The sequence below is a fragment of the Psammomys obesus genome, unplaced genomic scaffold (assembly GCF_907164565.1).
Source record: "Psammomys obesus unplaced genomic scaffold, mPsaObe1.curated_primary_1811, whole genome shotgun sequence".
NCBI lineage: Eukaryota > Metazoa > Chordata > Mammalia > Rodentia > Muridae > Psammomys > Psammomys obesus.
In genome coordinates, this window is record NW_026590341.1 from 602,055 (window position 1) to 627,213 (window position 25,159).

Genomic DNA, 25,159 nt, shown 5'->3' on the forward strand with positions numbered 1-25,159 from the left:
GGCTGGGCTGGTGTCCTCACCTGCATGGGGCTGGGAGGGGTAGAGACGTCCTTCGAGGGTATGTGTGGGCCACAGATTCATAGTGTGGGCTCTCCTGGGAACAGGCAGAAAGTCCCAGGCCCTCCTTCATGCCCTGATCCTTATGGGCTACATGTACCCAACCATACACCATACCCAACCAGACCGCTCCCCTGTGCCAGGTGCTCCCTCCCTGGCCTTTGTGGGAGCCTGAACCCAGAGGGACATTTAGGAGCTTCACAGTGTGTCCACCAACTCCACCCCTGGGCCTGGGCTGCTACCCACAGTGCACTGGGACAGGAGGTTTTGTTCCTCAGAAACTGCATTCGAGCAAGGAATCCCCTCCATCCATGAAATGCAGGAGCCGAGGCAGGGTTCATTCTCTGGTCACCTCTTGTCCATGGGCTCTCTCCCAGAGCCCATCCTGATTTGGTATTCAGTACGTGGGAACTGCTCATGGTTTCAACTGTGAGTGAGGCTGTCAGGGAGTGGGCTGCCAAGAGCAAGGATCATTCTGTAATATATTACCCTGGGCCCCTCCTCCCCACCCTTGGGGCCACTGAGGCCGGAAGGCAAGAGCTCATTGACCGTCTCCTCCCTGAGGCTTTCTTTGAACTGGTGTTTTTTTTTTTGTTGTTGTTGTTAACTTTCCAATCTCCTGGTACCCACCCTGCTCAGAGAGTAGCTATGCCCACATAACACATCCCATTCCTCTCTGGACAACTCCAAAAGGGTGAAGAGGTCTGAAATGGACTAGTTGTCCTTGTTCAGACCACTCTTCCTGGTTTTCCTTTGACCACCATTGGTACAAAGTGCCTCTTTCAAATCCAGGCTGGCACCTGCCTGAGCCAGGGATTCCCAAAGACAGGGTTCTGGGCATGCTGGCCATCTCCACCTCATCTGTACTGCAGGTGCAAAGGCCAAGGCCGCACACTGCCTGGTGGACATTCGCTGCTTCATCCAGTGCTCTTACTCTTCCATCCTTTCCCTTGAACCTTAAAACACAGAAGCACTTCCAGGCGTTTTGTTTTGCTGGAGGCTGCAGAGGTGACCAACAACAGCTGACACTCTGAAGTGATGTTCTTCTCACGGTGTTACTCCTTTATTGATTCTCTATTAAAGTACTTTTAGGTTGTTTTTAAAATATCGGTGCCTGAGGTTAAAGAGATGGCTAAACAGTTAAAAGCATGAGCTACTCTTCTCTGAGACCTGGATTTGATTCCCAGCACCTACATGATGGCTAACAACCATCTGTAACTACAGTAACAGGGATCTGATGCCCTCTTCTGACCTCCACAGGCAACAGGCACACACACGGTACATAGACATACATACAAGCAAAACACCCATCCATGTGAAAATTAGTTAAAGTATCAGGGCCTGGAGGGATGGCTCAGTGGTTAGGAGCACTGACTGCTCTTCCAGAGGACCTGACTTTGATTCTCAGTACCTACATGGTGGCTTAAAGCTGTAACTGAAGTTCCAGGAAATTTGGCTGCACATACATGGTGTGCACACACATGCAGTCAAAGCACCCATACACATAAAAAAAAAAAAGTCTCAGTTAAAGAAAATAAACAAGGCAGAGATGAAAATCTTGTGCAGCCTCTCTGTAGTTGGGGCCTGGAATGGTCTCTGTTGGCTCTGGGCTCTGCTGTATTGCAGACATGGTTGTCAGCTGCTATGCTAGCGGGAGGCAGTGAGAACATTAAGGGTGGAGCTAAGTAAGAGGGCTTCAGGTCACCAGGGGCTGGTCTCATGTGCATGACTGTTTTTGCCTGCACTTATTTATGTGTGTGCACCGCGTGCATGCTTGGTGGAGGGCACAGTATCCTTTAGAACTAGAATTATAGGTGGTTGTGATCAAACCCAGGTCCTTAGAAGATCAGTCAGTGCTCTTAACTGCTCAGGCATCTCTCTAGCCCTGACCTACTTTGTTTCTGTTCTCTTTTGAGACAAGATCTCTCATTGGTCTGGGATTAAGTAGGTTAGGGTAGCTGATCAGTAACCCTTAGGATTTCTGTTTCTCCGCAGAACCGAGATCTCAACTGAGTCATCATATCTTCTTTGTCTATTTTTTAAATGATTTATTATCTTATGTGCATTGGTGTTTTGCCTGCCTGCATGTCTTTGTGGAGGGGTCAAATCACTTGAAGCTGGATTGCAGACAGTTGTGGGCTCCCATGTGGGTGCTGGGAACTGAACTCTGGAAGAGTCCTCTCTTCCCACTAAGCCATCTCTCCAGCCCCTGCTCTGTCTGTTTTGCTGTTGTTGTTTGTTTGTCTTTAATAAATTATTTTTATTTTATCTACATCAGTGTTTTGACTACATGAGTATCTGTGAGGATGTTGGATGCCCTGGAACAGACATTACAAACAGTTGTGAGCTGCTGTGTGGGTGCTGGGAATTGAACCTGGATCCCCTGGGAAAGCAGTCAGTGCTCTTACTGCTGAGCCATCTCTCCAGCCTGTTTTATGCAGTTTCTGGGGATCCAACTCAGGTCATCTGACCGAGCTATTTCCCCCTTACTTTATTATTTTGCATTCTAAGCCTTTAGTGTTGCAGTTTATTGCAAATGGTTTCTCAGTTGGTGCAGCAGAGGCTTACCAAATGTCACATTGTCCCTTTGTCTTCTGGAATATTGGTTAGGAGACCTTGTCATTCTGTCTAGTAAAACAATCTCAACATACATTCACACTTAAGCCATTTGAGCAAGTAGGCTCCCTGCGAATCCGCCAGGGCTCTGAAGGTATTTCTGCTCCATCAGAGCCAAGATGGCCCCAACCTCAGAGAGCAAACAGGCCCCTGCCGCCCACTCCCACCATCTCCTCTTACTCTCAGCACAGGCTCTATAAGCTTGCACCTGCCTCCTGTGACTGCAGTTCTATAAGTCCTTTCTCCACTTTTCCAATTTTCTACTTGTGTTCACTCCAGAGGGACATTGGAACCAAGGAGCAAGATAAACATGGAGGCACACATCTATAATTTCAGCCTTCTGAAGGCAGAGTCAGGAGGACAGAGAGTTTCAGACAGTCTGGACTACAACATGAGACCATCTTAAAAACAGAAAAGGCTGGACCTACTGGCACAAGAGGCCAAATCAGGAGGATCACAAATTCAAGGGCAGCCTGAACTGTGAAAGAAAAACTTAAGTCAGATCCCTGTGAAAATGAGGGTTGGGATGCAGCCTGCAGTGGAGCACGTTCCTGTCATGAGCAAGGCTTAAGATCCAGTCCCCAGCACTGAAAAGCAAACACCTGAGAGGTGGCAGAGGCCTCAGAGGTTGGGCTCTACTACATCAGTCACAGGACCTTAAACCTGAGTACAGTAAGGGCCCTTCCAGAAAGGGAAGAAAGCTCTGCAACTCTCAGCAGTCTGAGGGCTGAGTTAAATTATTTTTTATCACAACTTTCATAGTCTAAATAGATGCAGATATAGAAAATATTCAGTATATTTTTAAAAACATGCTCATGTATGCCAAACCGCACACAGATTGCAGAACTGAAATGTTTTGATAGGTCATGTCACCTCCACAGTGCCCTTGGGCTGGACACTGCTGGAGGGGCCCCTGCTTTGGAGAGGAACCCAGGATCTAACTCCTGTCTGGGAGCAAAGGTTCCAGCTCAAGCATCCCAGAAGGCCAGCTCAGTAACTCAGACCATTGAAGGGCTAGCTATTGTGGGAACAGGGAGGAGATTCAGTCAGTTGTGGTGGGAAGAGGAAGAGATAAAGGGGCCAGTGACCCTCAAGCCCTTTTGGGGATACGGACATGGGCTTTAGGGTAAGGGGCATAAGGGGCATACGACGTGTGCATAACTAAACAGTACTGTCTGCAGGCGGCTCCTCTAGCCTGTCTCATCTCTGCTGCAAAGTGGTTCAGCTAAGTCAGTGCATGAGGGGGCAACATGGTTCTCAGGAGTAATCACTTCTGCTCCTGAGGGCAGCCTGCTTGTCATGGAGCTGGGAGTTTGCCCGGTTTGGGTTTCTGTGTGTAGCCTTGGCTGTCCTGGAACTCACTCTGTAGACCAGGCTGACCTTGAACTTCAAAGATCCACCTGCCTCTGCCTCGGCTGCTAGGATTAAAGGTGTGCACCACCACCCAGCCTGGGAGTGTTTTTCTATCCTCTGAGGTCTCTTCTAAGACTGTAGGTTTAGAACAATGACTTATCTCTGTGCCTTCTGTCCTGAACATAAGAGGTTAGGCACACAGTCTTGGTGTGACTAACACGATGACTGTGAAGATACAAACAGATGACCCAAAGGGAAAGGCTTTCCCTCCTGTATTTCCTTACAGTATTAGTTACTTTTCTCATTGCTGTGTGTGGCAAAATACCTGTAAAAGCAACCTAAGGGTTTGTGTTGGCTCAACAGCTCAGGCTGCAGTCCATCACAGTGGGAGAGGTAAGGAGGCAAGGGCCTGAGGCGGCTGCTCACACTGCATCTGCACACTGGAGGCAGAGCCACGGATGCTGGCGCTCAGCTCCTTCTGCCCTGTTCAGACTCCAGGATCTCGGGTAACGGAATGGCGCCCCCACGTCTAGTGTGGGTCACCTCACATCAATTAACCTGCTCTAGAAATTCTGCTACACAAGCCCAGACACTTGTTTTCACAGCGATTCTGAAACCTACCAAGACAATCAAAAGTAGCCAAGTCGTGGTAGCCCACACCTTTAATCCCAGCAGAGGCAGAGGAAGTTTCGAGGCTGGCCTGGTCTGCAGGGCAAGTTCCAGGACAGCCAGGGCTACAAAAAGAAAAAAAAAAAAAAATGTCCTGAAAAACAAACCATATATTTTAAGTCAAAGAATTAATAAAAGTATTATTAAAAATAACATGGAGGGAATAGAGAGATGGTTCAACAGTTAAGAGTTCTAGGACAGGATTGGAAAGATGGCTCAGCAGTTAAGAGGATTGTCTGTACTTCCAGAGGTCCTGAGTTCAATTCCCAGAAACCACATGGTGGCTCACAACCATCTATACTGGGATCGGATGCCCTCTTAGGGGATGCAGGAGATAAAGTACTCATATACATAAAATATTAAATAAAAAAGAGAGAGTTCTAGGATGGCCAGGGCTACACAGAAGTGCTCTGTCTCAAACAAACAAGCAAAATACAGTCATCACTGTTACTTGTTGGCCCCAAAAAGAATGCTTTTTAGTTAAAGTTTCTTTTGCGGGAGCAATGGCCCACACCTGTAATCCCAGCACTCAGGAAGGCAGGTGGATCTCTGTGAGTTTGAGGCTAGCCTGGTCTACAAAGTGAGTCCAGGACAGCCAAGAATACACAGATAAACCCTATCTCAGAGAAAAGAAAAAGTTTCTTTTACACCTTAAAATGTATTCTATTTTGTGTGTGTGCACATCTGGAGATTAGAAACAACTGTGGGAGTCCATTCTCTTCACCCATCATGTGGGTCCTAGGAATGGAGCTTAGTAGTCAGGCTGTGTGCTACTACTTCTTTCTTCTTTTTCTCCTCTTCCTCCTTCCTTCTTCTTCTTATGTACTTATTTACATGTATAGCAGTATGCTATCTAAATATACACCTGCATGCCGGAAGAGGGCATCACCACATTATAGATGGCTATGAGCTACCTATAATGCTGGGAATTGAACTCAGGACTTCTGGAAGAGCAGACAGTGCCCTTAACTACTGAGCCATCCCTCCAGCCCCCACTGAGCCATTTCATGGGCTCAGCAAAGGCAGCTTCTAAGTACCTGTTTTAAATCTATGTCTCCACCAGGCTCAGAAGTCCCAAAAGCCCTGGCCGTCAGCCTTTGTCTCTTCTCAACATCTGGGCCAGCAGAGAACAGTTTACCTGTCCATGTCTTGAGCCACTGATAAACACGGGTTTTCTGCAGAACATGTGTGGGACGGATGGACAATCTCTAGCACCCATGTGCAGTTCATTTAGGGACCTACACCCTAGAATGCCTCCTCAGTTTGACTGTGATCACCTCTCAGCCTTCCCTTAGATGTGGACAGGGGAAAAGAAGACAGGTGGAAAGGCCAACTCTGCTTAGCCTTGCAAATGTAGATCCAGAGCCAAATTATCTTGGGCTATCTTTAGTTCTCTTTGTAATTACTCACTGTCTATCTCTGTATCCACCACTTACTATCCTTCTATCAAGGAAGAACCTTTGGACTGTATTAACTCTAACTTCTACTGACTCAAAAGCTAAGAATGTTATCAGACAGCATCTGATACCTATAGCAGAGATTTCTCAGCTACCTACCTGATGCCCCATACCAATATACCTGGCAAATGCCTCCATTTATGACATTTTGTTTTATAACTATAGTTCATGTAATCACTTCTACACTGAAACCCATTAGGGCAACCTGATTGGTGTTCCTGGACCATGATCACTCATATTTGTTTCAGAATGTAAACATCTCTTGCTCACTTTGAAGTGAAAGTCCTGTTTTGCGTCAGCAGCCTTACCAAACAATTGTTCCAGGAGTTTGGTTCAAAGTCTAGCCTTTGACAGTCCTAACAAGCCAGGCTTGGCCACTCATTCCCAATATGCCAGCTGCAGAAGTAAGAGGAAAGTAAGAACTCTGGGAGATAGCTCAGTGGACAAGTAATTTCCTTGAAATCATGAGGCCCCGAGTGCAACCCCAGAACCCACATTTAAAACAAACAAATAAAAAACTGGCCTGGTATCCAGCACTTGCAATCACCCCCCCACCTCCAAACTCCCACACCCCACACAGGCAGGTGGATCTCTGTTAGTCTGAGGTCAGCCTGGTTCCAGAAGAGAGCCAAAGCTACACAGTGAGAACCTGTCTAAAACAAAACAAAAGGAAAATCAAATACTGAAAACAAGAGATTTATTCAATGCGGATGAAATCAGTGGCGTTCAGTGGCCCCCAAGTCCGCCTCTGGGGTCCCAGTAAGAGGTTTAGGTTTAGGGGACAACAGATAGGCATAACTGGGACTGGGGTGGAGAGGAGGATGGAGGAGGGGTGGGAACTGCAGTCAGGATATAAAGTAATAAATATATTTAAAGAGAGAGAGAGATGCATTACTAAAAGTCCTGGCCAAGAGCTGGTCTCACACATCTTTGTCTCAGCTACAGACTGTCCTGCAAGGTGGTCTGACACTGAGGAGGATCAAGAGCTTGAAGCTATATGGTAAGTTCTAGGCCAGTCTCAGAAAATCAAAAAGGAAACCCAAAACGGTGCACCTTCCCGTTGGTACTTTCTGCAGTGGCTTCCAGGACATGCTTTCTGCATCCTAGAAATAAGGAAGTTGGCCTGCTGCCCACTCAGCCCTCAGGAACAGCAGGAGATAAAAGCAGACCAGTGAGGCTTCTACTTCAGTTGAGGTATATTAACCAGCCACTCACCTTTCCACTTGTTCCCCTGTAATTGCCTTGTATATCCTCAGTAAAGGCCCTGCCCTTTAATGCTGTGATGCATGACAAGCACCATGACAATGGCTGGAAAAGACTGTTAGAGCATCTGAGAGAAACAGCAGCCAATTCTTAGAAAAGATTCTCACCTGTAATCCCAATTCTAGTACTCAGTCTGGGACACAGTAAAAAGGGGAAAAAATATAGCAGGGTGGGGAGATAGACATCTCTTCCCATGCCTAGATAATCTCTTCCACTAGCCTCCCTGTATTCCACCTGAGCCATATCTATGCCCGCCAGCTGCCTTGGTTGAGGAGTGGATTTGAGTTCTATTCAGGCTTCTCTTATTCTTTGGCCAAGAACAGAACCTTCTTTGCTTCTTCACAGTGACTGATTTTATTTGTTGGCCTTACAATTTCAAGAAAAAAGGACACAGTGCAGTTAAATCCTCTGAGGGCAGATGAGGTGGCTCTGTCCCCAGGCTAGATAAATTGTTCAGCAAGAGAGGGTACATCCCTCTGCTAAGGCTTCTCATCTGCCCACTACAGCTCCACAGATCTAGGGGTGTCTGTGTCCTCTGTCTACCCCTTCCTTGTTACTCACAGGGAACCTTTGGGCCTGCTTCCCGCCGACATCATCCCACTTAAGGCCACAGTGCCATCACCTGTCCACAGATTAGACGTTTTTTGGCTAGCCAGCTGCTTTAGCATTCTCACCAACATTGCAAAAGACCCACCTTAGGTGAGGGAACCTTCACAACCCCATTCCTGACAGTGAGGCTGCTGGCTGTGTTCCGCGTAGATTGGTATGGTTTGCATGACTCCAGACTTCACCCACTTGGTCCAGAAGAACCCCACCTGAGCCTTAATGGGAAAGGGCTTCATCCGGGTCTTGAAGGCCACTCGAGGGCGCCTCTCATCTTTAGGCAGCTCTTTGCCCTCTATGCTGAAGAATGTTTACATGGCAAGAATTGTCTGTGAACCCTTCCCCAAACCCCAAAAAACCCTTATGAACCCCAAACACTCAGTCCTCATATCCAAGGTCCTCTTGAAGGTCACCTGAACTAACACAGGGCACTCAGGGCAACATCCATGGGAGGGTGTTCTCCCAAAGGCAGTTCTCACTGGGTACACGCTGCAGCTCATACCCCAAGCTTTAAGATGGTTGGGAGTTTTGTTAGAAAGGAGTCCCCAGATGTGCACAGCTGACCAGGAAATGGTTCAGGGCTGCTCTGAAACAGAAATCACAGAGGCAGGAGTGACAGGAAGCAGAGGGCTCATAGCACAAGTCGGGCCAGCAGGGCAGAAGTCTCTTATGACTTCTTACGTACCCTCACATTCCAGCAGAAGCAGGTTCTGGATGGAAAAGAACTGAGGGCCTCTTTTTCTTTCTTTCTTTCTTTCTTTTTCTTTCTTTCTTTCTTTCTTTCTTTTTCTTTCTTCTCTCTCTTTCTCTCTTCTGAGACAGGGTTTCTCTGTGTAGCCCTGGCTGTCCTGGACTCACTTTGTAGACCAGGCTGACCTCGAACTCACAGAGATCTCTCTGCCTCTTCCTCCTGAGTGCTGGGATTACAGGCGTGCACCACTACGCCTGGTTTGAGTGCCTTTTTCTCACTGCTCAACTTGCCATCAATATCAAGAGTTCCTATGGCTCAGGATCTCTAAACACAAGCAGACCCTACATATGTAGTCCTCAACCCTCCTACCTATCCCCCAAATGGGCACATGCTGACAGATCTGATGTCACATGACATTCTGGGCTCAGGCATATAAACCTCACAATCAGGACTTTTGACTTGGTCATGAGGAGACTGAGAGAAAGCTCCACAGGGCAGGATGGGGCACTGAGATGCCCTCATGATGCAGTCATGGGTTTGCCCAGGGACATCCCAGAGGCCTCCAGTGCTCTGTGTCAAGTGGCAAAAGCTGCCCTTCACTCCCCACAGTAGCCCTGATCTTGTCCAGGTGTCCAGACCCAGATGTCAGCCCTGAAGGATGCTCTTGGGTGGAGGGGCATGACCTAGACAGTTTAGCAGGAAGCCCCTGGGGCAAATGTACCAGTACACCTACCTGAGCACAGGATCCAGGATGTTGCTCAGCAACAGGCAATTTGGCAGGTAACTCTACGCTAGGGCCTGACTCCAATGAGTTTAAGACCTCCAATCCTTCCTACTGAGCATAGGAGACAAAGGGAAAGTGGTCTAGGAATGTCACATCCCGAGCATGGCTCCTGGCCAACCACTGCTTGTCTGTAACATCTGTCTATTTAGGCCTGAATACTGAACTTCATGGGGATCCTGAGCATGCTCACAGGCTCTACCAGGAAGCAGACATTCTGCTAGCTCACAAACATGCCACTCTGAACACAGGTCACAGAATCGCTTAAGTACACATCCCCCAGCTATTTGAATCACCTGTCAGGCATGATACACACCACACCTTGGACTGAACACACAACAGTCTTGCTGCTGGTGTCAAGGATGGAGCTTCAGCTTCCTCCTCAAGCTCTCCCTTAGAACCAGACAGTGGCTCAACAAGTTTCAGTGTTCAAGGAGGCAAACTGTGGGATGGGTGGATGCCCCAGAGTGAAGTGTCATAGTTAGCTTCAGCTGTCAACCTGACATACCCGGGGACTGTGGAATCGCCTGTATCAGCCTGGCCTGTGGGCATGTCTGTGGAGCATTCCTTGATTGCTCATTGATAGGGGTGGGAGGGGCCCAGCCCAGTTTGTGGGGTGCCTTTTCTAGTCAGGTGGACCTGGACTGTATAAGAAAGGTGGCTAAAGCTGGGTGGTGGCAGCACATACTCAGAGATGCTAGCCTGGTCTACAGAGTGAGTTCCAGGACAGCCAGGGCTACACAGAGAAACCCTGGGAGCTGGGATTAAAGGCACACTACCAAACTGGCAAATATTAATCTTTTCTATCAAATACTATTGTTTTTAGAGTGAGGAATTCAAATATTTTTATCTCCTCCACCTTGTAAGACCTTTATACAAATGTTTAATCTTCCTTACCCAAAGGCCTAGTACTCTATTCTAGAATTTGATAGCCTGGAACAGCGACCACCCCCTTTTTTTTTTTTTAATTAAGTGTAGTTTTCTTTTTTTAAAAAAAAAAAAAAAATTTATTATTTATACAGCATTCTGCCTGCACATGTGCCTGCAAACCAGAAGAGGATACCAGATCTCATTATAGATGGTTATGAGCCACCATATAGTTGCTGGGAACTGAATCCAGGTCCTTTGGAAGTACAGCCAGTGTTCTTAACCTCTGAGTCACCTCTCCAGCTCAGCTTTTTTTTTTTTTTTAAGATTTATTTATTTTATTATGTATACAATGTTCTGAATGTATGCCTAAAAGCCAGAAGAGGGCACCAGATCTCATTATAGATGGTTGTGAGCCACCACGTGGTTGCTGGGAATGGAACTCAGGACCTCTGGCAGAGCAAGCAGTACTCTTAAGCTCTGAGCCATCTCTCTAGCCACCCCCCCCCCCTTTACCTTTCTTGTGTGTCAGCCTTTTTTTTTTTTTTTTTTTTTTTTGGCTTTTAAGGGTTTCTGTGTATAGCCTTGGCTGTCCTGGACTCACTTTGTAGACCAGGCTGGCCTTGAACTCAGAGATCAGCCTGCTTCTGCCTCCAGAGTGCTGGAATTAAAGGCGTGCACCACCACCGAGCTAAGTAAGATTGTGAGGTCAGACCCCAGCCTATGGGGAAGAGACACAGCCACCACCTGAGTTAGGATGAAAATCAGACGCACTTCTTGTCTTGGCGCGTTGCTCATCCTTTTCTGGAGCACACTCTCTTAGTCAGAGAGTAAAATCTGCCTTGTCCAGACACTTCAGGTGGAATGGTGGTCTCTTTATTTAACACCCAAAACTTATTTCTAACACCTAGGAGTTAAATTAAATACTTTTCTCCTGAAGACTTAAGCCTATTACTGGCTCTGCGGTTTCCAATTCCTTAAGGTTTTGGAGGCAGCACAAAGGTGGAGCTGTGTGAGTATGTGGACACTGGCCATGTTCAATCTTGGCCTCTTCCAATTCTCGGCTTCAGGTCAACAGATGGGGCTTGGGGGATGGGGCAGTCTACAGATTCAGAAGGCTTTCCCTGCGACTAGGTCCAGCTGTGGTCTGACTTCTGGCCTGAGCCTTTTCAATCACCACTCAGACAGCACAGGACCCAGGCTCCTTTTCCTAGACCCCACCAGGAACCCCACAATCATGCGGTACAACCTAAGGAACAATCACTTTAGGTTGGCCTACCCAAACGATCTGGCCTTTCCCCAGGAAACTCAACAACAAACCCGCATTGGAGTTACACAGCTCCGGAAGTGACATCCATAGTCCCCCATGATCACATAAAACTCAAGGATCTCAGGCGTCTTTGGACCTTCCCAAACCAACAGAGGAAGGCCCGCCCACACGCGACCCACCTCCGTGCCCTTCACCCGGGAGGCCCGACGGGTCTTAGCTCCCGGACACATTTAGTGAGGCTCAACTTGCGGGCAAAGGCCTAAGGCGTAGCAGCCCTGTGGCCAACTCGGACTGAGGTGCGCCCCAGGGCCACAAGCCAGTCCCGTCCGCTAGCAAAAGTACAACCATCAATCAGGGACTCGTAGCGCATCCCGTCCCCGTCCCGGTCCCGCCCCTCACAGTCAAGAGGCCGGTCCCCTACGCCTTGCCGCCACCCACCTCTTCAGGCAAGTTCCGCACCACCCCCATCTCTCCCGCGCATCCTGTAGGCGAGCTCCGCCCACTGCACCTCGCGCACGCGCATTCCACTCCGGAAGGCGAGCCCCGCCCCAACCCCGCCCCTAGCTCCCTTATTAGCCGGGTCTGCAGCCATGGCGTCCGAGCGGCTGTCCAGCCGGCCTGCCTGTCTCCTAGTGGCCAGCGGCGCTCCGGAAGGTGAGGCGCGCAGGGCAGCCCTGTGTCGCGGTTGACTGCCGTTCTGACTCCAGGCCAACGTTGGTGCCTGCGGAGTTGGGATCCTGGGACGCTGCATTTATTTTCTCGGGGCAGGCCTATGTTATCTGCGCCGGGAGGCAGTGATGGCCAGCGGCTGCGGAGATGACTCTGCCCCAGTGTCAGCCACAGGGGCTCGGTACTCTGCCCACGGTTCCTGATCGGTACCCCCGATCTTGGGCTTATCTTCGTGCACCTCCAGGAAGCGATCCTGAAAGGCGTTGCTCAAAATAGCTACACAGATAGGACCCGCTCACAGAAGGGGGTCTGTTGGCTTCCACCTGCCCGGTGTGTTTCTGGGGCCCTGGGCAGATGATTACTTCACCGTTCCTTAGGAAACTTGACTGGCAGGAGATAGTCACCGAGGGGTGGTGGAGGCCAGGGCTGCGGCCCAGGGTTTCCCTCTAAAACTGTATAGACCCCAAGTGAGCATAAGCCCGAGGTACCCCAGCATCTTGGACTAATGAACTGGGTCCCACATTAAAGCGCGCTGATGGAAATGGGAGGGGCCCGAGCGTGCTGCTCCGCTCTGCAAGAGAGGTTTGGGAAAATCTACATGTAGCTGCTAGTAGGTAGGCTTTTCTTGAGAGTTAGGGAGTGAGGAAATGAGCTGGTGGGGATCATCTGGGATTGGTCACTGAAAATGTATTAACTCATAAAAATTAAGAATCTAGGTGTGTTGGTGTGTGTCTTTAATCCCAGCACTCAGTTGGCGGAGGCAGATGGATCTCTAGGAGTCTGAGGCCAGTCTGGAATTTATATCGCAAATTCCAGGCCAGCAGGGCTACACAGTAAAATCCTGACTCAAAAACTGAACCAAAACAAAACCCACAAACCAAAAGGCTAATGTATGAGCTGGAGGCAGAAGGATAAATGGGTCAATGGCTGCTTGAGATGCTGTCTCAAAAAGAGAAGCAAAGATAGAAAGATGAAGCTAAGGCGTGCCCTTCTATTAAACCAGCAGACTTCACTGAACTTGAGCTGACCTGAGGCTCTCCTCCCTAGCTGAGGGGAGGCTACGCTGGTTTTTGTTGTTATTGTTGTTTTGAGACAGGGTTTCTCTGTGTAGCCTTGGGTGTCCTGGAACTCACTCTGTATATCAAGCTGGCCTTGAACTCAGAGATCTGCTGCCTCCCTGGTGCTGGGATTAAAGGCATGCACTGCCATCACCCAACTGGAGTCTTTTGGACTGGGCAAGCTTTGTTTCTTTTTGAAGGAAGAGGGCTGAGAATAACATGGGGGGGGGGGTAAAATCTTTTATTCTTAGGAAGATGGGACCTCCTAGGTGTCTCTGACTGCTGCTTTTGCCTCCATAACATGTTCACTGCTGCTGTTCCCAGGCTATGGAGACCTTGGCTCTATAGGCCATGAGCCAAATGGTTGCCTATATTGGGAAAGGGTGAGATGTGGCCAAGGGTATAGGGGTGTTGGTGGACAGTTAAGGTAGGCGGGGGGCCTGAGGGAAGAGGTATTAGGTCAAGCAGAGAGCCCGTTCTGAGAAGCTAAAGAACCAGTGAGCACCTGTAGGTATTTCTGAGGCCAGTGGCCAAAGCTGGCTAAGCAATGAATAGATTTGCTGTGGACCTCCGAGCAGGTCCTCTCAGCTGTATTCCTGAACCTGAAGGGGCGCTGTGCTGCCCCCAATATGTAGATGTTGAGGTGGATGAAATGGACTGCTTCTGGAGGCCAGGATAGCCCCCAGCAGCTCTGAAGCAGTCTCTGAGGAAAAGGGGTGGGCCAGCTGGCCCCGTCATGCCCTCGCTTTTCTGTAACCCTCTCTTGCAGGTGTGTCAGCCCAGTCCTTCTTCCATTGCTTCACACTGGCCAGCACTGCCTTCAACCTACAGGTGGCCACGCCGGGGGTGAGTAGTCACCCTCTCCCAGGGAACCCCTAAGGTCCCCTCCTTTCCTGGGTTGAGGCTAGCAAAATGGAGAGAGCCCGCTGTAGTTGATAGGGCCAGGAGGGAGCTACTTCCAAGTAAGGGGATCTAGAACCAGACTTGGTGGCAACCTTAAGTCATGGTCCCAGTTCTTTGGACTCTGACTGCCTGTGTTAAGGGAGATTTTTTTTTCCCATTGTGCCCTGTAATTTTTGCAGGTATGTAAGTGAAAGATAAGACTTGGTCCTAGTGTGCAGGTCCTGCACTTTTGCCCCTCATTGGAGAGATTCTTGATTGTTGCATTGTGGCCCTGGGGACATAGGATATGTATTTGTGACGTTGCATGTTTTGAAGTCACAAGGTGTGTGGGACAGTTGTTGCTACTTTATAATTAGAGGCTGGGGACCATGGGAGAGTGGGGTATGGTGACCCTGTGGTAAGACCTCAGCATTGAGTTGTGCTGGGCTCCCAAACACTGGGGATTTGGTTCTCTGGGCCTTCCTTGTACTTGATCTTTCTCCCTCTCTAGCCACTGGAGGCTCCCTGCAGCCAGGCAGTGAAGACTGTCTAGGTGGGTGTTTGTACCCTGGGGCTGTTTTCAAGTCTGCTAGCCTTTCTAAGTTCTCTGTCATCCAAGTGTGGGAGAAGATCCCAGTGCAGGTCCTTCACCTATAGGCTCTGCTTCTATAGGGAAAGGCCATGGAATTTGTGGATGTGACTGAGAACAATGCACGTTGGGTACAAGACTTTCGTCTCAAGGCATATGCCAGTCCTGCTAAGCTTGAGTCCATAGACGGTATGTTGGCAAAGTGACAAATGGTATCTCATAGCTGGTGGGTCTCTGTGGAGGGTCTCTGTCTTGGCCATGCCCTTATTTGACCTGTGGTTTCTTCCTAGGCGCCCGGTACCATGCCCTCCTGATACCCAGCTGTCCTGGTGCCCTGGCTGACCTTGCCAACAGTGGATCCCTGGCTCGAATACTGCAGCACTTCCGCTCTGAGAGCAGTGGGTGACAAGAAACTGGAGAACAGGCTGGCGGGCAGACACCCGGGTGGGAAGAAGGAGGGAATATCAAAACAGTGGGTGACAAGGAACTAGAGGCTGGGCTTGGAAGGGAGGTATGGAGTGGGTGCCGGGTCCAGAGCTTAGTGGTCAGGACTGGGCCTGCCTGGTAATTTCATCCACCATCAGACAGGAGTGGAGAGCTACAGGGGCTCTGACCTGCACACAGATGAATTTGCTCTGTGACCATGTGCACAAAACAGAATGATCCCACTAAACATGTGTGCCTTGTCTGTCTGTGCACTGTGGGCCTTTTCAGGCTGAGAGAGGGCTGGTGACCATGGCCTCTTAGCCCTTTTCATGGTAGGCTGGTCAGGATGCTGTCCGGATCCCTGATGGGAATGGGCAACATCTGTTGTGATAGATAAACCCACGTGTAGGCTGGGCCAGGATGCTCATAGGAGACCAGCATGCAGACAGGCTCCACACAGCGTCCTTTGTTGGTGAGAGCTGGTCTTCTGGGCCGAGACAGGCAGCAATTGTTCCCAGCCACCTCAGCCATGGCAATGCACTGGCCATGAAGTTGCCTTTGGGGAGGGGCCAGGGTAGCCCCATTGCAGGGGATACCCACTGGGAGTACCATCCCCGTGGCTTCTCTGCGGTTTGGAGCTGTGGCTGGTACGCAGTACATGGAGTTCTGCATGCTTGCACATGTCTCAACACTGAGCAGCATGGGCTCTAAGTAAACGCTAGTCTCGAAGCATCCACCTGGGGTGAGGGGACACTTGGGAGGGGACCCTCCCGGCATCCAGCGCCTCAGAGTACCTGGCTCCTTTCAGAACCCATCTGTGCCATTGGTCATGGTGTTGCTGGCCTGTGCTGTGCTACCAATGAAGACAGGTCCTGGGTGTTCCAGGGCTACAGTCTGACAGGGGTGAGCACCTCGTGGACAAGCCTGTTCACCCCATCTCCTTCCCCCTCCCCGAACCAGGAGGAGAGTCCCACTGTGATCTGCCATTCCCCAAGCTGCTAGAGCATTTCCCTCCTTGCCCGCGTGATGTGTGTAAGCGTAAGAGGGCAAGCCTAGCCTGGAACCCTCAGGAGTGAGTCTCCGCCCCTTACATGGAACCTACCATGGGCCTCCTTCAGGGGATACCAGCCCATCTCATTTTGGTCACCTATGCCTCCGTGCTGAGGGAGCCAGGCACTCTGAGCCATAGTGGCTTAGTCCCCCAAAAGATGACTGAGCTTTGCCTTTGTCCTTGTCTCCCCCATGTGGCAGCTGAGGCTGCTGCTCTGACTTGACGTGCCTGGTCCTTGGGGTTGGTCTTGGGGACAATAGGGCACTGAGCTGGTAGAGCCACCAGCTGGTCTGACTCAGGCCCTGCCCTTGCAGCCTTCTGTGTACGAGCTCATCAGGTCACCTGGCTTTGCCCGTCTGCCACTGGTCGTTGAGGACTTTGTGAAGGACTCTGGTGCTGGCTTCAGTGGTGAGCCCAAGCCGGTGCCCCTACAGTCAGATGGGTAGGGATACCTGCTGTGCCTTGGGTTGGTGCCTTAGGTCCTGCATACCCCTGTGGTCAGTGGTTCATGCAGGCAGGCAGGCTCTCCTACTGACCCCTGGTGCTCACAGCTTCTCAATGGGTGGGGGTAGGACTGGGCCTATTCCTTGTGGGCCTAAGGCTTCTGACTTTTGCCTTAGCCAGTGAGCCTGACGCTGTGCACGTGGTGCTAGACCGCCACCTGGTCACCGGCCAGAATGCCAACTCCACTGTTCCTGCTGTCCAGAACCTGCTCTTCCTCTGTGGCAGCCGGTGAGGTTCCTGGTAAGGGGTTTTGGGTGGATTCCTGCTTTGTGACTGGCTCCCTCTGCTGGACAGTTTTGTCTGTTAAGTTCTGTCTGCTGGTGCTGAACCTGGACCCTGTGTTTCCCTATAGGAAGTAAACTTGGATGCTTAGATGTCCTGGTGGCCTAGAGACAGCAGCTCAACTCACTGTGGCCTCTTCTGCTGGTCCTTACCCAACGGGACACTCAAGCCTCTATCTGAACCTTGTGGAACGCTGGAGGCCTCCAGGAATTAAGACTTTTGGAGCATTAGTTCTAATGTAGAGGGAGCACCCCTCCCTCCATTCCCAGCACACAGTGTGGAGCGTCATGGCAGGCCAAGCAGTCCCTGAGAACTACAAATTGAACATTCCAAGAAGAATCATACATGGAAAGTAGTCTGCTGTGGGGGTCTTTGGATGGGGTGTTGCTCTTCCATAGCCTTTTGGCTATTCCTATCCCTTTAATCTACCCCCCCCCCTTTACTTTCTTTCTTTTTATTTTTTTTTTAAGACAGTTTTTCTGTCGCCTTGGCTGTCTTGGAACTCACTTTGTAGGCCTCGAACTCAAGAGATCCATCTGTCTCTGCCTCCCAAGGACTGGGATTAAACAGTGTAAATTAATTATCCTAGTCCTAAACAGGCATCATTCTTGCTGATGATATCTGCCCTTGTTTAATTCTTGTTGGCCTGGGGTTCTGAATTCAGTAGAGGTGTCAGCTGTCCTGGCATGGTCCTGGGTCCTTGGAGTGGACACAGTGATACGACCCTGCCCCATATGGCATGTGGAAAAGAATATTAGTCTCACACCTTGAGATCCTCTGTCCAGTGGCCTCACTTATAGAAGCCTCAGCCTGGGTATTTCTCTGCTCCTAGAAGGAATGGTCACAGGTGGGCTTGAGCTGTATGGAACGGGGGTAGCCGTGAACTGTCTCCCAGAGCCTGGACAGGCTTTTGTTGAGGAACTGATATGGCCATGTGGCCATCTCCTTCCTGGACCTGTTTGTTTGCTGTCAGCCCTGGGGCACTTGGCCTGGACTGTACCATCCAGTGGTGAGGAGCCTCTAGCCCTGGAATAGAGCCTTCCAAGTGACTTGGGCCTCTTAAATTCCATCTCCACTTAACTTTGCATATCCCAGGCTCCAGAGTAGCACCAGTGCCAGAGACCTGGAGGAATACCTTTTATAATTTTTTTTGAGACAGTTTCCCTGTGGACTTGCTTTGTAGACCAGGCTGGCCTTAAACTCATAGAGATCTGCTTGCCTCGTCACTGGATTCTTCCCTGGCTTTGCACTGTCCCCATGTGCCATGAACACTATGTGATGACGGGTAAAACCTTAAAAATCTGAGGCTGTGCCCTAGACTTGGCTGGTTCAGACATGGGCTTGAAGTCCAAGGTGTGTGCCAGGTATGTCTGGTAAGGGCTTCCTGGCTCAGTCCTCTTCTTACTTGGCAGGAAGGGGTAAGTGCTCTCTGGAACCTCTTCAGAGGTCACTGATTACTTCATGAAGCCAAAGCCCCACTTACCACCATCATTTTGGAGGCAAGGTTTCAGCATGAATAAGGGGACAGCTTCAGGCACTGGGGAGGTGATACCATTGCTGATGGGGTTTGAGAGTTTCTATTAGGAGCTTCGGGTTTTGTGTGTGTGTTTTGTTTTTGTTTTGACACAGGATCTCTATGTAGCCCTGGCTGTCCTAGAGCTGTCGTTTGGAGACCAGGCTGACCTTTGCCTCCATAGTGCTAGGATTAAAGACAAGTGCCACTGCCGCCTGGTGAGCTTCATGTTCTGTACAGAGGTTTCACATCACTAAACCGGGTGAGGTGGGCTCTGACCGTGCCAGGCCTCTGTTCCAAGGGCCTTCCCACTGCCCAAACCTAGTACTTTGATGCCTGGAATCCAGTGAAAGGAGAAAACTAACACCTGGCCGGTCTTGGTGGCGCACGTCTGTAATCCCAGCACCTGGAGGCAGAGGCAGGTGGATCTCTGAGTTCGAGGTTAGCCTGGCCTACAAAGAGAGTCCAGGACAGCCAAGGCTACACACAGAAACCCTGGCTCAAAAAACCAAAAATTAAAAAAAAAAAAAAAAAGCAACACCACCTGAAAGTTCTCCTCTGACTTCCATATGTATGTCCTGATGTGTGTGCCCATTTACACAAACACAATATTTAGGGTTTTTGTTTTTTTGAGATTGAGGCTCAAGCCGCATTGCTACTACAGGCCTTTTCTCCTGGCTGAAAGTGGGTAGAATACTTGTGAAAGTGTGAACCTAGAGGTACTGGGTTACAGAAGCTGCAAATTTGGGGAATGGGCCTGGGAAGTTGCCCCATCCTCTTCCTCCAATAGGGGTCCGTGGGGTCTTTCTCATCAGAGCTTAATGCTTCTGAGAGGCAGATCATAGGCTTCAGGAGCCCATGCTCTGCAGAGAAGGGCAGCACTAGCCCTAGGCAGGCCCAGGGTGGTCTTGTTTTGTTGACCAGCCTAACCCTTCCTGCTGTACCTGTTCCCTCAGTGTGGCCTCACCTAAGTGCTAGGAAAACACAGGCTACTCAGTGATGCCAATTAGTACCTATTCTAACCTGGATTGCTCAGTTGTTTTTTTAATTATTTTAAGACAGGATTTCATTTCTTACTGTGTAACCCTGGTTGGCCTTGGACTCAGAGTCACCTGCCCTATCTCCTGTCCCACCATGTCCCCTTTTGTTTTTCCATACAGGGCTTTCCTGTTTAACAGCCTTGGCACTCTTGGAACTCACTCCACAGGCCAGGCTGGCCTCAAACTCTTCCACCTGCCTCTTCCTCCAAGAATACTGAGATTAAAGGAATGTGCTACCACACCCAGCTTTTAAATTTTTATTTTATTGATTTTTCAAGACAGGGTTTCCCTTTGTAGCCCTGGCTGTCCTGAACTCACTCTGCAGACCAAGCTGGCCTTGAACTCAGAGATCTATGTGCTTCTGCCTCCTAAGTGCTTGGATTAAAGCGTGCATCATTAGTGTCTTCCTTATTTTTGAGAATTTATTTTTATGTACATTTGTTGTGTTGCATGTATGTAAGTCTATGTGAAGGTGCCAGATTCCCTGGAACTGGAGTCACAGTAACAAGCTGCGCTGTGGGTGCGGAGAATTGAACCTGGGTCCTCTGGAAGAGCAGCCAGTACTTTTAATCACTGAGCCATCAGCCCCCTTATTTGTTTTATTGTTTTTTTTAAAGACAGGATTTCCAGTGTAGCCCTGCTTGTCCTCAGCTGTGGACAGTCTGTCTTCAGTACAGTCTGTGGACAGTACTGGGATTATAGGCATGTGTATGGTTCCATGCCCTTTCAAAGCTGGTGTCATAGACAATGCTGTCCCTCTAAGGTAGTGCCAGTGTCCTTTAGAACCTGGCTATATCTGGCGGAGCATCTGGATGGGAGAGATAAAACTGCTGGACTTACTTTCTTAGGCAGTGGGAAGGCCTGGTTCTGTAGCACTTATGTTCAGTAGCTGCCCACCAGGAGCAGAGCCCACTATTTGTCTTCCAGCTCTGCTAGTGCACCCTATAAGAGCAGGCAGGGCACTGGGGCGCCAGGTGCAGAGGGAGTAGCTGGATAGAGTCTCACTACCAAAATCAAAGGCCTCTGCCATCTCATGTCCCAGTTGTGGTCCGGCAGGGCTTGAGGTGAGGGCCATAATCACCTAGATCATGCTGATGTTCTGGGGTTCTCCTCCAAGTTTCAGCCTTAGTTACAGCCAAAACTGGGCAACTGGTACTTAGGTGGAGGTGACAAAGATGGTGAAATGAGACACAGCATAGGAAAAGCAACTGCTTTAATGAATTAGACAAAATTTCACATAAAATCAGAAACCATGATCCATCCCTTCTTCAATCACTAAAAAAATGCAAGATTTGTTCGTCACAAGCCATGTGCAATCAGGACCCAGCTCCAAGGCAGTGCAGCTCTGGGGTCCAGCCTCAGGTGCTGCACTACTTTCCGTTCTCGGCGCTGAACATTCGTTCCTAGAAATGACCAGAGCTAGAGTCATGAGAGGGTCTGGGCCAAGACCCACCAAGATCCCAGGGTCTCTGCCTCTTAAGCGCTTAGACTAAAGGCATGTATTAGCTTCCCTGGCCTAGGCTATTGATTGTGATCCTCTTGCCTCTCTCTCCAAAGCGATGGGACTATAGGTATGTGCCACCTCTGAACAAACTTCCCCCAGGTTTAGGAGAAAAGGCCCAAGCTGCCCACACAGGAACTCACCGTGAGCATCCGCTCTAGCTTTATGGCATCAGCAGCAAATTTTCGGATCCCATCGGAGAGCTTCTCCACAGCCATTTGGTCCTCATTGTGCAGCCAACGGAAGTCCTTTTCGTCCAGATGTATCTTCTCCAAGTCACTGGTCTGGGCTGGGGGATACCACTTTTCTCCACGCCTGCCTTACCCTTAGACTCATAGTTGTCCCTCAGTCTTAGGTTGATTATCTCCCTTCAGGGTCAGGCCTTAGCTCCACCCACACAGGGTCTTTATCGGGCCCCGTGACCTTACCCGCTTTGACAGAAAGCACAGGCGCCAGCTTGGTGTTATCCTTGAGCAGCTCCCCTAGGAGCTTGGGTGAGATGGTGAGGAAATCGCAGCCTGTCAGTGCTTTGATTTCACCCGTGTTACGGAAGGAGGCGCCCATGACAATGGTCTTGTAGCCAAACTTCTTGTAGTAGTTGTAGATTTTGGTGACACTCCTTACCCCTGGAAGAGACCTAGGCATGTTCCATGGTGGCCCTGGAGCCACCCTGAGCTGCTGTCTGACCCCAGCCTGACCTGGTCCCCAGACCTGGTCTTCGACACAGGAGTTCCCCTGCCCCATGATCCTAAAAGGTAACTCACCAGGGTCCTCCTGAGGTTCATAGGATTTCTTGTCTGTGTTTGCCACGTGCCAGTCAAGGATGCGGCCCACAAAGGGAGAGATGAGCGTCACACCTGCTTCAGCGCAGGCCACAGCCTGGGCGAAGGAGAAAAGCAGTGTCATGTTGCAGTGGATGCCATGCTGCTCCTCCAGCTCCCTGTGGACAAGATGAGCAGACGTAGCTGAGTGCACCTGTCGCTCCCCCAGTCTTCAGTTCCCTAACAGTGCAGCAGGCATGGGGCTGTCCATTAAGAACAAGCCTGAGATGCAGCAAGGTTGGGTCTGGACAAGGAACGGTGATTTCCTTCATCATATCCACATTACATTGCAGACAAAGGCAACAGAGTGTCCGCATATGCTCCAGCACTGTAGTCAGGGTCCCGGCCCTCTCAGAGTTCTGTTCCTAGGCTAGAAGCAGCGGGTCATTACCAATAACGGTGATTAGAGCCTAGTTCTGCCTGAAGTTACCCTGCAGTAACTCAGTCTCTCCTGAGAAGCCCCTTGGCCTGGGCAACTCCTGGGCAACCTCCACCTCCATGTGGTTGGGAGCCAAGCCTCTACTGAAGTGACTCCAGCCATAGTTCCCCTCCCAGGGGCCATCTGCAGAGGTGCCTCCCCCATGTGGCTGCTTGGGTGTCCAAGCACAAGTGTAATTCATGCCATGCTGGCTCAGCAAAAGGGAGTCTCCTGACCCAGTACACCTACTTCTCTTCATCTGCCCATGAAAAGGAAAACTGCCCACACCAAAATGTATAGTTTCATGGCATTATTCTCATCAGCCTCAAAGTGGTCATAGATCCAATGCCCAAGAAGAGACAAATGGAAAGACATGATCCACCCAATGGAACGCTGTCCAGCCAGGAAACAAGGCACAGACACACCAGAACATGTTGAATGAGATGCAGCAGTTACAACAGTTCACATACGCTCTTCCCTCTAATTATATGTAGAGATGCCCAGAACAGACAAACCCAGAGGGAAAAAACCAGTGCTTCTAGGCAGGGAAAGCACAAATGTGGGCTGGGAGGAGACAAGTATCTCCGCTGCAGCCAGTTACTAGAGAACGGCCAGGACCGACTGCTTTTGGAAGAGGCACCGCAGAGCAGTTTGACTGTTTTTGCACTCTCTTCTACCCAGAGCATACTATTTGTATGAAAATTCGTTTTCTTAAACCTTATGTAAATTTAGGCCTCACTGTTCCAGAAGGATCTCTAAGAGGGAAACCTAACAATGTGAGAAAGGCATTGCCCTTCTTTAAAAAAAAAAAAAAAAAAAAAAAAATAATAATAATAATAATAATAATAATAATAATAATTTGTCTTTATGTATATGAGCACTCTATCTGCATGCACACCTGCATGCCAGAAAAGTACATCAGATCACATTATAGATGGTTGTGAGCCACCATTTGGTTGCTGGGAATTGAACTAAGGACCTCTGGAAGAGCAAACAGTGCTCTTCACCACTGAACCATCTCTCCAGCCCCCAGGCATTCCTTAACTGGCTACTGTGAAGAGGCACTGTCTGAGCTAACCCTGGAGCAGAGTGGGCAGGCCTCTCTCAAGGATCCCCCCAAAACTGGTACGTGTGCAATAAAAGAAGCAGAATCTGAATCTGCCTCCGTGCAGGGGACACTTACTTTCCGGCCTGAATTCCCTCCCAGGTTGAGGATAACTTGATGAGAATCCTGTCCTTGTTGATCCCAGCTTCTTTGTAGAGCTCAATGAGGCGCCTGGCCCGGGCCACCATTGCATCTTTGTCAAAGGAAAGCCTGTGAGAGCACAGGTGTTTCAGGCACTCAGCTCACATAGATAGCCAACAAGGACGAATGTCGGGGCAGGGTATCCTGTAGCTCAGTGGCTCACTGGACAAACCCTTCCCGCCCCCTTCTCTGGACTGAGTAATTGAGACCCCAATTTCAGAGTGCTAACCGTTACTCCATGGAACCACATGATAGAGACCCCTATTTCAGAAGTAGGCTTGATAGCCAAACCTTGTAACCAGCTCAGGAGGCTGAGGCAGGAGAATCAGAAATTCAAGATCAGCCTGTGCTGCAAGGGACACGGCCACCCATGTAAAGCTCGCACCTTGTGTAACTAGTTCCAGATGACCTGATGCCCTGTTCTGGCCCCCCCAGGCACACACGTCGTGTAACGCATCATCCAGGCAAATACTCATGCACCAAATAATAATAAACAAATCTTTGAAAAAGAGAATTTGGTCTAAAAAGCCAAACCAAACGGAAAAACAGAGGTCAGAGGTGTGCCGAGTTGGTTGAGCTCTTGCCTGTCATGCACAAAGCCCTGATTGCACCAACGTCACATTAAGTATGGTGGTGTACTCTTGTAATCCCAGCACTGAGGAAGTCAGGGCAGAAGGATCATAAGGTCACGGTCATTCTCAGCTACACAGTAAATCTGAGGTCTGCTGGGGCTACATGAGACCTTGACTCTAAATATTAAAAGGAACAACAAAACAATCATTGAAAGCACTAGCTGTTTTTACACAGCAACTAGGTTTGTTACCCAGATCCACCTGATGGCTCACAACTGTCTGTGATTTCAGTTCTAGGGGATCCAACACCCTCTCCGGTCTCCATGGACTCTGCATGTACCTAGGGCACAGATATACATGCAGACAAAAAAATGCCTATACACATTAAATAACAAAAACAACAACACTCATAAAATAGAAACTAAAAAAAAAAAAATTTTAAGTGCCAGGCGGGGGTGGCAGATGCCTTTAATCCCAGCACTTGGTAGGCAGAAGCAGGTTGATTTCTGTGAGTTTGAGGCCAGCCTGGTCTACAAAGTGAGTTCCAGGACAGTCAGGGCTGTTATGCAGAAAAATCCTGCCTCAAAAAACAAAACTGAGCATGGTGGTAATTCCAGCACTCTGGGAGGCAGAGGCCAGCGGATCACTGTGAGTTCAAGGCCAGTCTGGTCTACAAGGTGAATCTAGGACAGTCAAGGCTACACAGAGAAATCCTGTCTTGAAAAACCAAAATCAACAAAAAAATTAAATTATTTTAAATTGCCAGGCATATAGGAACATGCCTCTAATCCTAGCACTCAAGAGGCAATAGCAGGTAGATCTCTGAATTGGAGGGAAGCCAGCCTGGTCTACAGAGTAAATTCTAGGACAGCCAGAGCTACATAGCAAGACCCTGTCTTGAAACACACACACACACACACACACACACACACACACACACACACACACACACACACACAC

At 49.5% G+C, this 25,159-nt stretch overlaps 2 protein-coding genes across 3 annotated transcripts in view; one reads left to right on the forward strand and one right to left on the reverse strand.

The window, feature by feature from the left end:
* The first annotated feature begins 12,200 nt into the window (after positions 1 to 12,200).
* On the forward strand, positions 12,201 to 17,668 carry Gatd1 (glutamine amidotransferase class 1 domain containing 1). Of its 2 annotated transcripts, none has more exons than XM_055606865.1 (8): positions 12,201 to 12,281; positions 14,124 to 14,200; positions 14,909 to 15,014; positions 15,116 to 15,223; positions 16,060 to 16,154; positions 16,617 to 16,710; positions 16,923 to 17,046; positions 17,159 to 17,668. In XM_055606865.1, the coding sequence occupies exons 1-7, from the start codon at positions 12,218 to 12,220 to the stop codon at positions 17,036 to 17,038; spliced, it is 660 nt and encodes a 219-aa protein (XP_055462840.1). In that variant the 5' UTR covers positions 12,201 to 12,217; the 3' UTR covers positions 17,039 to 17,046; positions 17,159 to 17,668. The 2 variants fall into 2 exon arrangements, with proteins under 2 accessions (XP_055462840.1, XP_055462839.1); XM_055606864.1 differs by having other exon boundaries at positions 16,923 to 17,034.
* Positions 17,669 to 20,837: 3,169 nt separating this feature from the next.
* Taldo1 (transaldolase 1) overlaps positions 20,838 to 25,159 on the reverse strand; it is a 9,843-nt gene continuing 5,521 nt past the window's right edge. The window contains exons 4-8 of the mRNA XM_055606900.1: positions 23,565 to 23,696; positions 21,907 to 22,082; positions 21,571 to 21,768; positions 21,286 to 21,431; positions 20,838 to 21,044 (exon numbers count right to left, since the gene is read on the reverse strand). Coding sequence (XP_055462875.1) covers positions 21,012 to 21,044; positions 21,286 to 21,431; positions 21,571 to 21,768; positions 21,907 to 22,082; positions 23,565 to 23,696 — 685 coding nt within the window. The 3' untranslated portion in view covers positions 20,838 to 21,011. The remainder of the gene's footprint in view (positions 21,045 to 21,285; positions 21,432 to 21,570; positions 21,769 to 21,906; positions 22,083 to 23,564; positions 23,697 to 25,159) is intronic.

Bases quoted from the DNA above. Each gene is read 5' to 3' on its own strand.
- Gatd1 (XM_055606864.1), top strand. From the start codon at position 12,218: ATGGCGTCCGAGCGGCTGTCCAGCCGGCCTGCCTGTCTCCTAGTGGCC. The intron at 14,201-14,908 runs GTGAGTAGTCAC...CTGCTTCTATAG, and splicing joins TACAGGTGGCCACGCCGGGG to GGAAAGGCCATGGAATTTGT. The intron at 16,155-16,616 runs GTGAGCACCTCG...CTGCCCTTGCAG, and splicing joins AGGGCTACAGTCTGACAGGG to CCTTCTGTGTACGAGCTCAT.